We start from the raw sequence: 14,652 nt of genomic DNA on the forward strand, positions 1-14,652 counted from the left end.
AAGTTGTGTAAGGAAAAGAAAGAATACAAAAAGACCCATTCAATGTATTTTGAGCATAAAAACCTAATACAATTCATAAATGCATGTATTAGGGAGGTGCTCATCCATGCATAGGGGGAGATTGTAGCCAATTTTGTATCATGCAAGCTTATTGTATTTCTATTCTCTCTTGGAATTCGTTATTCCCTTATTTTCTTTCAAATTTTGGTGTATTACATTATAAAGGCCAGCAACATTCAAATATATACCCATTCTTACCTAGAGTGATCATTAATGAAACTCAAAAGTACATGTAGTTGCAAAAAGACAGTGTTTGCATTGGACCATAAACATCATTGTGTACAAGCTACAGTTTGCAAAGAACCAATAATTGTATCACCCTTAAGAAAATTCAAGTGTATGATGTGTGATTTAAAAAGGATTTATTTTATTTAGTAAAATTTATATTTACAAAAGGAATTATTTTGATTACAAGTTTTAAAAAATGTATAAGTCTCTTAAAGGAAACAAGGTTGTTATTTTCTTATGGCATGTAAGACTACCTTTTGAATGTACATAATATGAATGATTTCTTATAGGTGCACCACCTAAGGTATTACCACAAGAGAAATCATGAATATATATTTGTCATTAACAAATTACACAATCAAGCCAATCTTCGCAAGTGCAAAAAACTAACAACAAATTCTCATTTATTTTTGGAACATATAAAGCATCTATAACTCTGAAAGTATTGCAACTAACAGAATCAATACAATTTTTCCAACTCCTTTAATAGGAAAATATGAGTTATTGGCACATGTAATAGTAATGCCCTCAAGGGTAGACTCAAGAGAAGTGAGAAGACTACATTGAGAAGTAATGTGCCTAGTGGTACCACTATCAAAGCACCACAGATCAGAATCCACTACATGGACATGCAAGAATCCTGTAAACAAGAGGCATAATTGCATTGTGTACTAAATTCCTACTTTGTATCTTGCACCACTTTTATAGATTTTAATTTAGACGAAGAGGCATTTGCAATGGCCATACTAGAATCTTTCTTCTTAGCCTCTTTAACAACCAATTGAGCAAAGTCCATAATGACATGATCTTTTGTATTACAATACTTGCAATAGATTTTCCTCTCGTCTTACTTCAAAAAGTTTTGTTAATAGATACCTTTATGATGGAAATTATCTCATTGTGGCCACTTGAAACCACTCCAATTTTGTTTTGTTGATGCAAGGAAATATCCTAATCATGCAAGATGAAGTGCATCCAAAAATGATCAATTCAATATCCAAGGAGAGGGATATAGAGATACAGAATAAGGATAATGATGATAATCCTCTACTCCCAAGTGGCTATCCAAGTTAGTTGCAATGAGAAATTTTATTAAAGATCTCAAGTTAGCAACATCAAGGTAAACACTCATAGGAGATTGTGGGGGAGTTAAGGAGAGGGAAAAGACATCCCACTATAGTTTAAGCATATCATTGAGGATTGGGAAATGTGATCAAGGAGATTAAGAGACTTGCTACTCAAACAAAGCAAGATTTGACATGGTAAATGGACTTTTGGCCAGGACTTTTGGCCAACACATATGATTTTAGTAATAAGTCAAAAAGAGAGATGTAGAAGAGGAAAAATGGTTAGGATTTGAGTAATGCAATGATCATGATTGTAGGCCACATTTGTTGGAACCAAAGGACAAACTCAATTCATGTGTAGACATGCAAGGTGGCTTTCTCCTGATGTCCAAATGACACAAGAATCTAACTTGTTTGGCTTACTCTTGTTTAGTCAAATATTGACATGGATAGCACATCACCAAACTACTCCAAGGTTTTCATGTAGTATTGGGTACCAGGTCTTCAATGAAATTTTTATTATGATTGGCAAAATAATATTTGGATGGAGAAGAAGGGAGAGCCAAAGATGTGAGAAAATGGCAATTCAATAGTTTGGGCATGGAATCCAAATGCACTTGAGCAACATAAACAAGTGAACTTACAAAAGATTGCATGTGGGAAGACATAATCAAGCTTAATCTTAGTCAAGTGTGTGAGAACACACAAAACAAAGCAACTGACAATGTTTTGGAAGAGGATTGCGAGGGTGAGTAACATAACTGAACCAAAATCTATATGGCTTATTATAAATTTTAATATCAATTTTCATTACATTGACTTAGTTTTGATTATAATTAGATTTCTTTTTCTTTTTCTTTTTCCATAGAGATTCTATATGATTTGTTATCTAGGGAAGAGTTGGGATGTACAACAAAATAGTGTTTCAAAACAACACCCTTTGTTGAGATTTATTGCTCTAGGATGCTTCTAAAAACAACCACCACATATGCATATTATTACCATGTTAATGTGTAACTATAATTAGAATTATTAGTCTTAGTCAAATGGGCCACTATCTTCCATTGGCCCATAGATTGATAATCTTTGCTCCTTGCATCTTATGCAATTGTTTTTCAATTAGATAAAGTAAAAACATGGTTTTTCTTGTAAAGATATTGGTATTCAAGATCAAGCTCAATGTGCACATTAACATAGTCTACTCTTCTTGTTCAAGCATCCACTTCTTCCTTTTTTCAAAAAATACAAAGTAAATAGGATAGTTTTCTCGAATTGAAGAAGAAAAGCAATGATTGACATCTAATATCACAAGAATATCATTATTGTTTACAATAGTAGATAAGTGAAAGAATGTAAATGCAAGTGAAAGAATGCAAAATGAGAAGATATAAGGAGAAAGATGGCATGAAAAGTTTCTTAATTTGTTAAACATTTGAGAGATCGATCTAACATTCAAATTTTTGGGATATGATCCATAGCATTTTTAGTATTTATTTTGCCATTAAATTTATGACATGTATTTACTTGGAAATTACAAAAAATGAAAAATATATATAGCCAAAATATCATAAATACTCCTTCTAAATTTTTCGAAATTTTGGACTATGTCTCTTTAGATTGAGTTGCCATTTCTCAGCAAGCCTAGTTTTAGTCCAAGGTAAACCTAGTGCACATTGATATAACTAAGAATTTCATTTGAGAGAAAGTTCAAGGTGGCTATATTTCTTTACAGCATTGTTGAAAACAAGGGATAAGGTTATATCTTCACCAAACCTCTTGGAAAAGAGTTATTCAATCAGCATAGAGTTGTTATTGGCATGTTGGAGCTTCCCCTAAAGGAAGGAGTTTGAGGAGTAAGGAAAGGCTCGATTATCATTGCTATGCATTGGAAGCAAGGGAAAGCTTAATATTCTTCTAATCACATATTAAGTTAGATATTTTCTTTTCATATAGGATTGATTTAAGATATTGACAATCTTTGAGGGAAGGTGTTGAAACATGAAAATTCATACCATATCTACTTGCATATGAATAAGGTCTTAATACAAAGGTTTAATAGGGTAAGGTCAAAGAAATATTATATTTTCATGGCCATTGATCATGGGAAAGGTCAAACATCCTATATATAACCTCACATTTGTGTAAGGCACTACAGTATGCATATGAATGGAAAATGGAAAGTATCTCTATAATGGAGATAACTATGCACCAATTTGAGGAGCCATCTTTTGAAGTAGTATCTTTGTAAAGCAAATTTCTCTCAATCTACATTTAGTTTTCCCATCTTCAAAACTCAAATGTTCCTGTAATTATGGATTATTATTGTACCAAAAAGGTTCATGTATTATTGTTTTGTATGCAAAGATGTTGGTTGCCTAACAGAGCAACCTATGAAGGCTATACAACTACAAGATATTAGCTATCTACCTACAAGAATCAAGGAGTTGCATCTAAAATCAAGGTCTGTAGTAGTGCAAAGGAAATATATAATTTTCCATTACATAAGAACTCAATCTAACCTTAGCAATCACAAGATAAAACTAATATCACTCTTGTAAAGAGCTACAACTATTGTAATACATTACACAGAGAGAGGACAAAGTTAGTATAGAGGAAGAAGTATACTTGCAGTAGTGGAAGTTGGGCTAAAGTTTTTAAAAGAACTAAGCAATAATCATCATATATAATTTTCCATTACATAATAAGTCAATCTAACCTTAGCAATCACAAGATAAAACTAATATCACTCTTGTAAAGAGCTACAACTATTGTAATACATTACACAGAGAGAGGACAAAGTTAGTATAGAGGAAGAAGTATACTTGCAGTAGTGGAAGTTGGGCTAAAGTTTTTAAAAGAGCTAAGCAATAATCATCATATATAATTTTCCATTACATAAAAAGTCAATCTAACCTTAGCAATCACAAGATAAAACTAATATCACTCTTGTAAAGAGCTACAACTATTGTAATACATTACACAGAGAGAGGACAAAGTTAGTATAGAGGAAGAAGTATACTTGCAGTAGTGGAAGTTGGGCTAAAGTTTTTAAAAGAACTAAGCAATAATCATCATATATAATTTTCCATTACATAAGAAGTCAATCTAACCTTAGCAATCACAAGATAAAACTAATATCACTCTTGTAAAGAGCTACAACTATTGTAATACATTACACAGAGAGAGGACAAAGTTAGTATAGAGGAAGAAGTATACTTGCAGTAGTGGAAGTAGGGCTAAAGTTTTTAAAAGAACTAAGCAATAATCATCACACTTAGCATTTTTATGTTTGACTCATTAGCTTTCAATATTAATTAGTTTAAATTTTGAAATCATTCCATACCTCTAATCCCAAACTACCTTTTAGGTAGTTTCTCAGTATTCCACATCTCTTTTTAAAGCTACCTTATAATGCAATTTCTTAATACTAAGAAACTACCAAGAAACTTCCTTATAGGGCACTAAGAATCTTTTCTCCCAATCTCCAATCCTTCTTCATTATGCTAAGTTGGTCATAGTGTATCCATAGAAACTAGCTCCCAATAATCTTGAAAGAATAGGAGTGATTCCATCATTACTTTCCAACTAGCATAGTTGGTTCCATTGAGCTTATCAACTAGGTTCCAAGTGTAGATTGTACAAACAAGTGTCACTTTAACCTTGAAGAATATAATATAATAAATGGGATTCTATGGAGGTTTCATTTATACACTAGGCTCATTGTAGGAAAAATCCTAAGATGTTTGCTTTTATCCCATCGACAAAATTTAGTGAGGAAGAGGAAGCAAGACATTATCAAAATGAACAAGCCAATTCTATTAATATGAAGACAATGATAACACTCTTTATCAAATTTTTATTTTCAAAAAAAAGTACTCATTCTAAGAATCTCAATCAACTATATGATACAACAATGCCTACAATGATAAGTATATTGTCTAAACTCAAATCTACTCTATACTCTCAATACACTTCTACACTTACAACTACATGTATGTTTAGGATTGCAATCTAGTACAACAAGTAATGTGGAAGGCTCAATAGGAAGATTGTATATCATTGATTCCTTTGGTACATAATGCTACATGATGTGGGGAATCATTCTTCTTTGCATCCCATCACGAGATGATGGCAGTAACTTCATCTATTTGGCTCCCAAGGTAGTAGGTAGGTGTAATCGAGATGTTAGTAGGTTAGCAAATAGGAAGCTTAGAGTACATGAAATGATACAAACATCAGATTTGGAATACCTCAACCATGAACTTGTAGTACATTAAAAAAAGTGAACATTGCATCTTTTTACTAGTCCAAATGTTCATGACTGGATTGAGAAACATAAGCAATGGAATACAATTTTCAAAAAAGACAACTACTTAAAATTTACTCCTTGATTGAACAAGACTTTTCCACCTACCAAGCACACATAAAACAAGCATATGTGATTCAAAATAATGATCATACATGCAATTTTCACATCATGTATCCAAAAGAATATTAATCTGGACTTTCCTCCAACCAAAAAAATTGTCCGTACCTAAGTGACGAGATGGTGTGAGTTTGCATACTTTAGTACCTGATACTATGCTTTTAATCCCTAAAAACATTTAAAATGTAATCTTCACCATGATCTAAGTGTAGATATTTAATTTCCATGCTCTTCCCACTCTCTTGAAAGTTAAAAAGTGCATGTACACCTTACTCTTCTCTTTCATGAAATAGATCTACACTTTCATTCTATGAGAGTTTACAATGAGGCACAACATTTGTTGCCATTAGTTGAAGTTGTCCTTGTAGATCTCACACAGCTCAATGGTCAATCCAACAGTCTCATCCTTACATTATTGTCACTTCAAAATGGATGCCTTGATTGTACTCTAAATTGACATGTAGATTTAATGGTGAAATCAATGATATCACACTCTACATTTTTTTTATTTTGAAACAAACATGAATGCATGATAACTTTTTAAATTGATATGTAAACTATACTTTGTACATGGCAGACGTCCTCAACCTTAAAAGTATGAAAACTTGTAACAAGGAAAACAAAAGTATAGAAAAATCCTTGAAGTTATGGTTGCCGCTGGGTACTCTCTTGCTTCAACATCCTAGCATGCAACACTAGGCATTCAATTAGGATGCATCTATTACAAGTACTTGTTCCTACAACATTGTGACTTCTTCAATAACAATGCATGTTGACATCACCCCCCATTGAGCACAACTATGTTGCTACCTAAACTAAGGGTTCTCGAGAATGATGCCCAATGGCCTTTGTCAACTAGCTCCATTATTGATGCCCCAACCTTCTCCCTAATATGTACCCCAACTTAGAGCAAGGGTAGATCATACCTAATTGTCTCTATGTTTTTTTCTTAATGCCTCAATCATTCCTCGATCCTACTCTTTCAACTAAAAGGAGCACTAAGCCTAATCGGTCCTCTAGTAAAATCAATGTAAAAGTTGCATATTGAGAGGCACCCCAAATCAAACAAATGTGGGAAGAACAACATGACAATGTGAGAGAAAGAAGGCCTGTATAATCTTTGGAATACTACCACTTTACTACCTACATGTCTTGTACATATACACTATAGCAAGTAACTTGCACACCACATTACTATAATTGGCGAGCTTAGCCAGATAGAGGAGGCAAACGTTTAGCCCCATTTTTGGGCCTACTATATGATATCTAAAGGAGGGCCTTGAAGTAAGCATAAAGCAATTAAAGAGTTGGACTTTTTGACTGCCCAAAACATGGTGTTTGGTTCTTATGAGGTTACTAATATTGGCTATGATCTTCTTTCATTCTTATGGTAAGTGAAGCTGAGAATTGAGCTTAAGCCATTGTAGATGTGAGTTCTCCTTCTTGCTGCTTCTCTTTTTGTCTTGCACATGCCTTCTTTCTCTGCAGTATGCTCCTTTTCTTTACTTGCTAATTAGAGGTGGATGTGGTGATGATTGGTGCTTGTAAGGAGCACCATTGTTGCTCTACTTGCTGAGAGGTGGACGTATATGCAGCTGCGATGATCGATGCTCATGTGGAGCGCGATTGTAGATGATGGATTAAAGGCCAATGTGTGAGCTGGCAGGCAGCTTCATCATCATCAGGAGACGTACTGGTGGGCTATGAGGTGAGGGTAGTGATCCATGCTTGTAGTTGGGAGGCATCTATCATTGACTCGAGCTAGAGCTAGCATGAATTGAGAGCTCACCCGAGCAACCACAGTCGAGGGGGTCACTGCATATAACGACTCTCCACTTAGTGGACTTGGTGAAGGTTAGTGCAGTGAGCTTATCCAAGAATAGGAAATGTGCTTCACGAGGACAGGCGGCCGGCTAACCCGCAACACAGACAGACTAGCGGTAGAGGAATGGCCATGGTGGTAGGGCGCTTTCCCAATGAAGTGTGTGTTACTGTGTGTATGGCACAGATCAATATAACAATATATATCGTGCGTGAATGGCTGTAATCCAGATACAACGGTCCCTTCGGTTCAGATATCATTCTGGAATCGTTCTAATCCAGAACAACACGTACACACACCAACCAGACGTCCTGAATTGTAGCCATTCCATTCTTGAATCGCTGGTTTAATCCAGATGCCAAAATGAGAGCCTTCGGTTAAGATATCATTCCGGAATCGTTCTAATCCGACCAACCCCATGTACTTCATGTAAATTATGGGAATGAGATGCCCCGGCTGGGCCCTTCATGTGTGTGCTTCACGCCACAGGCTCTGCATGCGTCTATGTCGCCTCTTGCGTGGGGTAATAATTCTTGTAAGCTGTTCTTCTTTTTCCTTGGTTCTTTTGGGGGGGTGTGTGTGTGTGTGTGTGTGTGTGTGTGTGTGACGTGGGTGTTCTTGGATAAATGTGAATATGCTCTGAGGCTTGTGAATTCCCATGGTGGTCCTTAGAATGTTCAATCATATATGCTTTGGGAATTTACCCGCTCATCGCTCATTCCTGCCGTTTTTCTGTGAGCACTCGGGTGGCCTTTCTATATATGTATATCCATATGTGACTCTGTGTGTGTGTGTGTGTGTGTGTGTGTGTGTGTGTGTGTGTGTGTGTGATAGACTATAGTACCTAGCCATATAGATAAAAAACTATTTATTATGCATTGTTTCCTGTTTGCGTCCTTCCAAGCTTCTCCTTTTACCCAAAGGGGAATAAATGATAAGTGAGGTTTCACCCCGGTAAAAAGGTAATTTTCGTCCTTTTTCATTGGAATTTGTCGGTTCTGAAAATTGCTGAGAGCATTTACCACAGTCTACAGCCCTGGAGGCTGGGATAGATAGAGTCTGAGAGAGAGAGAGAGAGAGAATGTTGTTCCTGTCCTGCAAAGCCAAGCAAGGCTGCAATAAACGTCGTTTGGTGCAGCAGGGACATCACAAGGGCGAGGAGAGAAACACATACGCACACACACGTTACAAGGAGAGAGAGAGAGAGAGAGAGAGAGAGAGAGAGAGACTTTATTAGAGGTCGCTGCTAGGCTGCTCATGATTGAGGAACAGCTAGGGCCCCAAGCTTGATTTCATGAGAGACCACTAGGCTGCAAGCCTTTCATCCAAAGGTACTCGTCGTCATCATCACCATCAAGCCTTGTTGCTGGCTGTCTGGTATAATTTGAGAGGATTGCATGCTTATAGAAGCTTTCTTTGCATGCTATCATTCATACAACACAGATTGAGCAAGTGGTCGAGAGAGAGAGAGAGAGAGAGAGAGAGAGAGAGAGAGGGGGAGCTGACAGCATTCATTCTTCTGCTCACATACTTCATTGTCCAGCACTACCCTAGTAGCACTAGCTCCTGATCAGAGAGAGGTATCAGCATAATTGGTGTTGCCTGCACGCAAACTCTTCCCCCCCCCCCCTCTTTCTCTCTCCTGTCTCTGGTCCCCTCCCTTCTCTTTTTTTTTTTTGCCTTGAACAGAGAGCTATGGAGGACCCTGATCACCCTCATAATAATTTCAGCCATCATTTAGATGGGCGCCCCCGTGAATCACATCACATATCCAGTGCCTCCAGTACCGTCACTAATCTTTCTTCCACCCTTGCTTTATCAGCTCCCTTAATCCTTCACTGCATTAATCACCTTGACTCAGGACCCAAAACCCCTGTCCCTAGCTGGAAAACCTACCAGAACCCCTTTTACACTGGCATTAGTACTAATGATGCCACCCCTGCGCTGTCCAAACAGAAGCTGGCCAATACAAAATCTAGCGAGAGACTCACTAATCTAGATCGCGATCATTATCCTAGCAAGCAATCACATGAGCATAATGCAGTCCAGCAGCAGAAGTATGATAATTATGCTCAGGGTTATGGAATTCATGCTGGCGGTGATGCCAGAGCAGGTCAACAATGCCACTACAATAGACCATATGGAATACCCTCATTGATCTCTGCACGCAAGCTTGCGGCTTTACTATGGGAGTACTATGACATCACCACCACCTCCTCCTCCCTTGATCAACAACCTGATCATGAGCCTAGTGACCAGTGTATGGTTGAAGACTCATCAACTGTTAGAGATGGTTGTAATGAGCAGCTTGTGATTGATCGAAATAACGTGCATGCTGAAAAGCCAGCCGTATCAGAGAGTCTTAGAAATGAGCTGCCAACAGCAGGCAGCAAGAAGGTAATTGGCTTATAGGGTACTTTAATGTGTCAAGACACATGAACCAGCTAGTTATCTCCTCTCTCCTGGTGAACATTTTGAATTTCCTCAGACGCTAAAACCTTCGTGCTCTTCAATCACTCATCAGCAAAACCAAGGCATATAAAGGGCAAGCCACACAGCATCCCTTGCAGTGCTTATAAGAAGCCTAGAGATACAATCATATATTTGAGCTCTGATATCAATCAAGTCATTCGAGCCAGCTTACTGAATCATAGCAGCTGAAAGCTTCTCTTTATCATGTCTTCTGTTCAAGTAGTAAATGGGTTTGTAAGTGATATAAGGGCTCCAGTGGAGTAAACGCGCAGAAAAACTCAGAAATGAATTAGTACAGTGCACACTCTTGCCAAATTGGATGTGCTGATGTGATGATGAATATTGTTATCGTTCAACAGTCGTGCTTTTCTGAGTTCTCTAATTAGGACTATTTTTTTTCTACTCTATATTGGACAGGTGTCAAGCCCAGCAGTTGAGAAGATAGGAGAAAACAAGATGCATGATATGATGAGCTCTGATCAAGCTGCCAGTACAGGAGCTGCCTTGGCTGCCATATTGCAACGCCTAAAGTTTGTGGAAGAGAACCAAATGAAGAGCATGGCATTGCTTCGGACACTGCGCCTGGAGGTTGAAGACACCTCTGCTCGGTTGCAAGACCTCGAGTACTCGCACAAATCCGCACTTTCAGAGATCAACGCTGCTCTTCAGCATTATGGCGAGCAGCTGGCTGCCATGTCCAGAAGGAAAGAGCAAGAGAAGGTCCGTGCCGCCTTCTGGCATCTGAGAGAAGAGATGGAGAATGAGAAGGAGGCATGTAGGCTCCTCCGGATCCAAAACAAGAAGCTTGGCAAAGAGCTGGAGCAGGCTAGCAGTGCTGCTGCCACTGCCTGCGAGGAGCTTGAGCGAGAGAGAAAAGCACGTGAACTCATGGAGGATGTCTGTGATGAGCTTGCTCGAGAGATTGGGCAAGACAAGGCTGAAGTGGAGGAATTAAAAAGGGAGCAGGCACTGGTGAAAGAGAGGGCAGAGGAAGAGAGAAAGATGCTGAGAATGGCTTCTGATCTGTGGAGAGAGGAGAGGATGAGGCCCAAAGCTCAAATGGGGCTCAATGACTCTAATGAAGAGAATCGTTTAGCTCTTCAGGATCTCAAGAGGAAACTGGAAGCTTTTGTTGCTACCGTGGGATCTGCTTGTGAGGGATCCAGGGAGGACTTGGAGAGGCAAGTGGAACAAGCTAAAAAGTTGAGAGAGGCTCTTGATAGCTTGCAAGAAACGGTTGAAATAGAAGAAGAAGAACCAGTGGAGGATAGAGGTGATCAAACACACATGGATGAAGAGGAGGAATTAAGGGAAACTGAAGATGGAGATACTGAATTGGGTCACTATAGGCTTGAATCTGCTCATGATCTATCAAGACATGGCTTAAGCTACAGCTCCATTGAAAAATTTGGTTCCTCTATGTGTAAGAGTCCCCATTTTGAAGACAAAGTCAGGAAAGAGCGGCCTGTCTGGAGTAACCGTGCTCAATACAGCACTAGAAAAGTCAGACTGAGAAGAGGGGCAAATGGTAAACTGTACAGAGTTAGATCACAAGACTTGTTTGATGGTAGTAGCTCTACTCGAGAACAGCAATTTACTGACACTCAATATGAAGATACTGATGTTTATGATGAGCAAAATCTTGAATTATTGGCCTTTGACAAGCATAGCAGTGATACAAGCGGCAGAGAAGATCATCACAAGCTTAGTACAGGAGGAGAAAATGTGTCTACTGAAACAAATTACCTCAAAGGGCAAGAGACAAATGGTGAAGCTCAATTGTCACAAGAGGATAACCATCGCAGCTTTTCAGATCAAGAGGCAGACCATGGATGCTGTCTTGATAGTAACTATCACTCGGGTAAAGGTCACAGAAAGCAATTGTCATTGCACTATGTTGATTCAACAGGGAAGATTAGTATGGGAAGAAATACAGTTGATGAGCAGCATACGGATTTGCATCACACATGGGTGCAGAAAGATGCTTATGCTGGTGTCTATAAAAAGAATGGCCGAAAGTCAGAAGAGGACGAACCGAAAGCTGAAAGAAGTGGTATGAAAACCAAGCCTGGCCATTGCTGGGAGCAACAAGTTCATAGCAGCTCAGCAGCTCGGGATCACCATGAAGGTGAAAACAACAACAAGATTGATGATCAAGACAGTGATGAATGGGAAGACTTCTACTTTGAACCTGTTCGAGCTCCAGCCACCGTGCCACCAGCTCAAAATGCAGATAGTTCTCAGCTCATAACCCAAAACTCAAGCCAAGCAGAATCACAAGAGCAAAATGATGTTGGAATTATCGACAGCCCGAGGTCAGCTGGCCACATCAATGCCACCTTACTAGCATGCCCAAGGAATGATAAGCAATCAATGGTGAGCAGTTCCAAGCCAGCAACATCAAACAAAGACAATAGCAGCCAGAGCAGCTGCCACTCTCCTAGAGTACAAAACCACAATATCCCCTCTAAATGTAGCCCAGAGCCAAAAATCATGAGTAAGTCTGCTTACTCCACTCCTGCAATGAGCCCCCCTCTGCAGAAATCAGGCCAGTCCAGCTCTATGAGGCCTCTCCAATGTTTTTGGTCTCCAGCTTCTCCAACAAACTATGCTGCCATTTTCGGCACCGCAGCCAAATCTGCAGCTGGTAGCAGCGGCAAGAATCATTCGCACCGCACGACCTGCGATCTGTCTGAGAGCAGGCTCATTCCAGCTCCTCCTCATCAACACCATCACCATCATCATCAGAACATTCATCACGAGGGCACACAAGCAGCACATGCTAGTACTGCTATTCTGCCTCAGGATATTCAACAGAAGGCCATACAGCAGCCAGCCGCGGGCCAGAGTCTTGTCAAGAGCAACAGTCTACGCGCCCAGCTCATGAAGGCCAGGCAAATTGAAGGCAATGAGGGAATTACCACCCATAAGTCTGCATTTGCAGGAAGATTTAGATTTTCGCCTCTCCGATCTCGACCCCCATCGACAGGGCCCTGATTGATTGTACCTGATGAATGTCCGGCCATTTATCATAAAGCTAGGTCCAGATAAAGTGAGCATCTCATTCTCTGATATTGCTCTATCTGTAATGCCCAAGATGAGCTTGCATTTCTTACATCTAATTCCTTCCATGTTTTACATTAAATGAGTTTTATGAAGCTACACTCCATAGCAGACGGTGGGTGTCATGAACCGTTATTTGTGGAGTACTCATTCTGCTGCTGAGTGTGTGTGCGTGTGTGTTGGGGGGGGGGGGGGGGGGGGGGGGGGGGGGCGCCGCCGCCGCCGCCTATACGTTTTTGGTCCTACTGGTGCGCTGATGAACTCCATACCATGACCGGATTAAGTACTGGTGATGCCATCACTGCAGATATACGAGTAATGCAGATATAAGAGTAGTGCGACGAGTAATGCAGATATAAGAGTAATGCGACGCTGAGACTTGCTGAATTAGCAACGAGAGTTGATGAACGTACTGTCGCGTGACGTACCACGCACATACCCAATTTGGCCTGCACATCAGTCACGAAAGATTTAGTATTAATTGAATACGACAGCTTAGATCAAGACTTACAATCAAAGGGTACCAAGATTCCTTAACTACCAACTCAATATGCAGTCCCATCATAACGTCCATCTTGGTGACTAGCCAGGTGGAGTTGCAACCTCTTTTTGGTTTGGCATTGTGCAAGGTGCCTTCATTGCTTCCCCCATGAAAATAGAACCCTGGACCGCGGATTTGTCACACCATCTTACTAGCACTTACACTACCAAGTCATAGCACGTGACTTTCACTTCTAAGTAGACTCGCTTTGGAAAAATAGCTCATAAGCAATATACCATACCTATGGCGAACAATTCTATTGATGCCACACATGAAGAAATTTGCTAGTACTTTATTTTTTTCCTTTAATACTGCCGACTCATGCATGGCAAAACCTGTAATTTAAAAATAAAAATTGATAACCTTGTTGTTTACCTATTTACTCAAGATAGCAAGTACTAGTACAACAATGGAGAACCCCCAAGAGTTAGCAATTCCCTCACATGTAGCTAGCAACTTTCTTGGAAGACGTACAAAAGCTATGGCTTGAGCTATGAACATATTTGGAGGTAACAAGGCTATCTTAGCAAGTCATCAATAAGTTTCAAGCAAATTTTTAAGGGTTCTTAATATAGGAGGCAATCACAAAAGCTAGAGAAGGGTAAAACCACTGCTACTTTTTCAAGAAGACCTTCTCCCTCTTCTTCTTGCCATGGAATCCTCAGAGAGAAATCTTCATTTCTCTTCTTGATCTTCAATCCCCATAGATCAAAGACTTCCACCACAATGATTTGGAGCAAATTGAGCACCATCTTGAAGTGCAACATCCCATGTGGAGTCTTCAAGACTTGCGCACTAATTGCACCGCATTTTGTGCTGATTTCTTTGCTCCACTCCTGCTACTCATGCACTTCCATCTCACTTCTAGCCTCCTTCCCCAAGTATGGGCACCCTTAATGGCCAACACCGAAGCCTTCTTGCCCTTTCTTGCTCTTCGAGGAAAACCCTATTGGGGGCAACAAAGGGCAACCAT

At 39.5% G+C, this 14,652-nt stretch overlaps 1 protein-coding gene across 1 annotated transcript; it reads left to right on the top strand.

The window, feature by feature from the left end:
• The first annotated feature begins 9,014 nt into the window (after nucleotides 1–9,014).
• Nucleotides 9,015–13,224, top strand: LOC148020277 (uncharacterized). The gene is made up of 2 exons (XM_087700610.1): nucleotides 9,015–10,000; nucleotides 10,493–13,224. The coding sequence occupies exons 1-2, from the start codon at nucleotides 9,299–9,301 to the stop codon at nucleotides 13,070–13,072; spliced, it is 3,282 nt and encodes a 1,093-aa protein (XP_087556736.1). The 5' UTR covers nucleotides 9,015–9,298; the 3' UTR covers nucleotides 13,073–13,224.
• The last annotated feature ends 1,428 nt before the right edge of the window (nucleotides 13,225–14,652 follow it).

The sequence above is a fragment of the Lygodium microphyllum genome, chromosome 19, assembly GCF_053477565.2.
Source record: "Lygodium microphyllum isolate KBCC chromosome 19, Lygodium_microphyllum_v1.1.10, whole genome shotgun sequence".
NCBI lineage: Eukaryota > Viridiplantae > Streptophyta > Polypodiopsida > Schizaeales > Lygodiaceae > Lygodium > Lygodium microphyllum.

Excerpts from the sequence above, each read along its gene's own strand:
- LOC148020277 (XM_087700610.1), top strand. The coding sequence starts at position 9,299 with ATGGAGGACCCTGATCACCCTCATAATAATTTCAGCCATCATTTAGAT. Across the intron at positions 10,001-10,492 it reads CAACAGCAGGCAGCAAGAAG|GTGTCAAGCCCAGCAGTTGA; the intron begins GTAATTGGCTTA and ends TATATTGGACAG.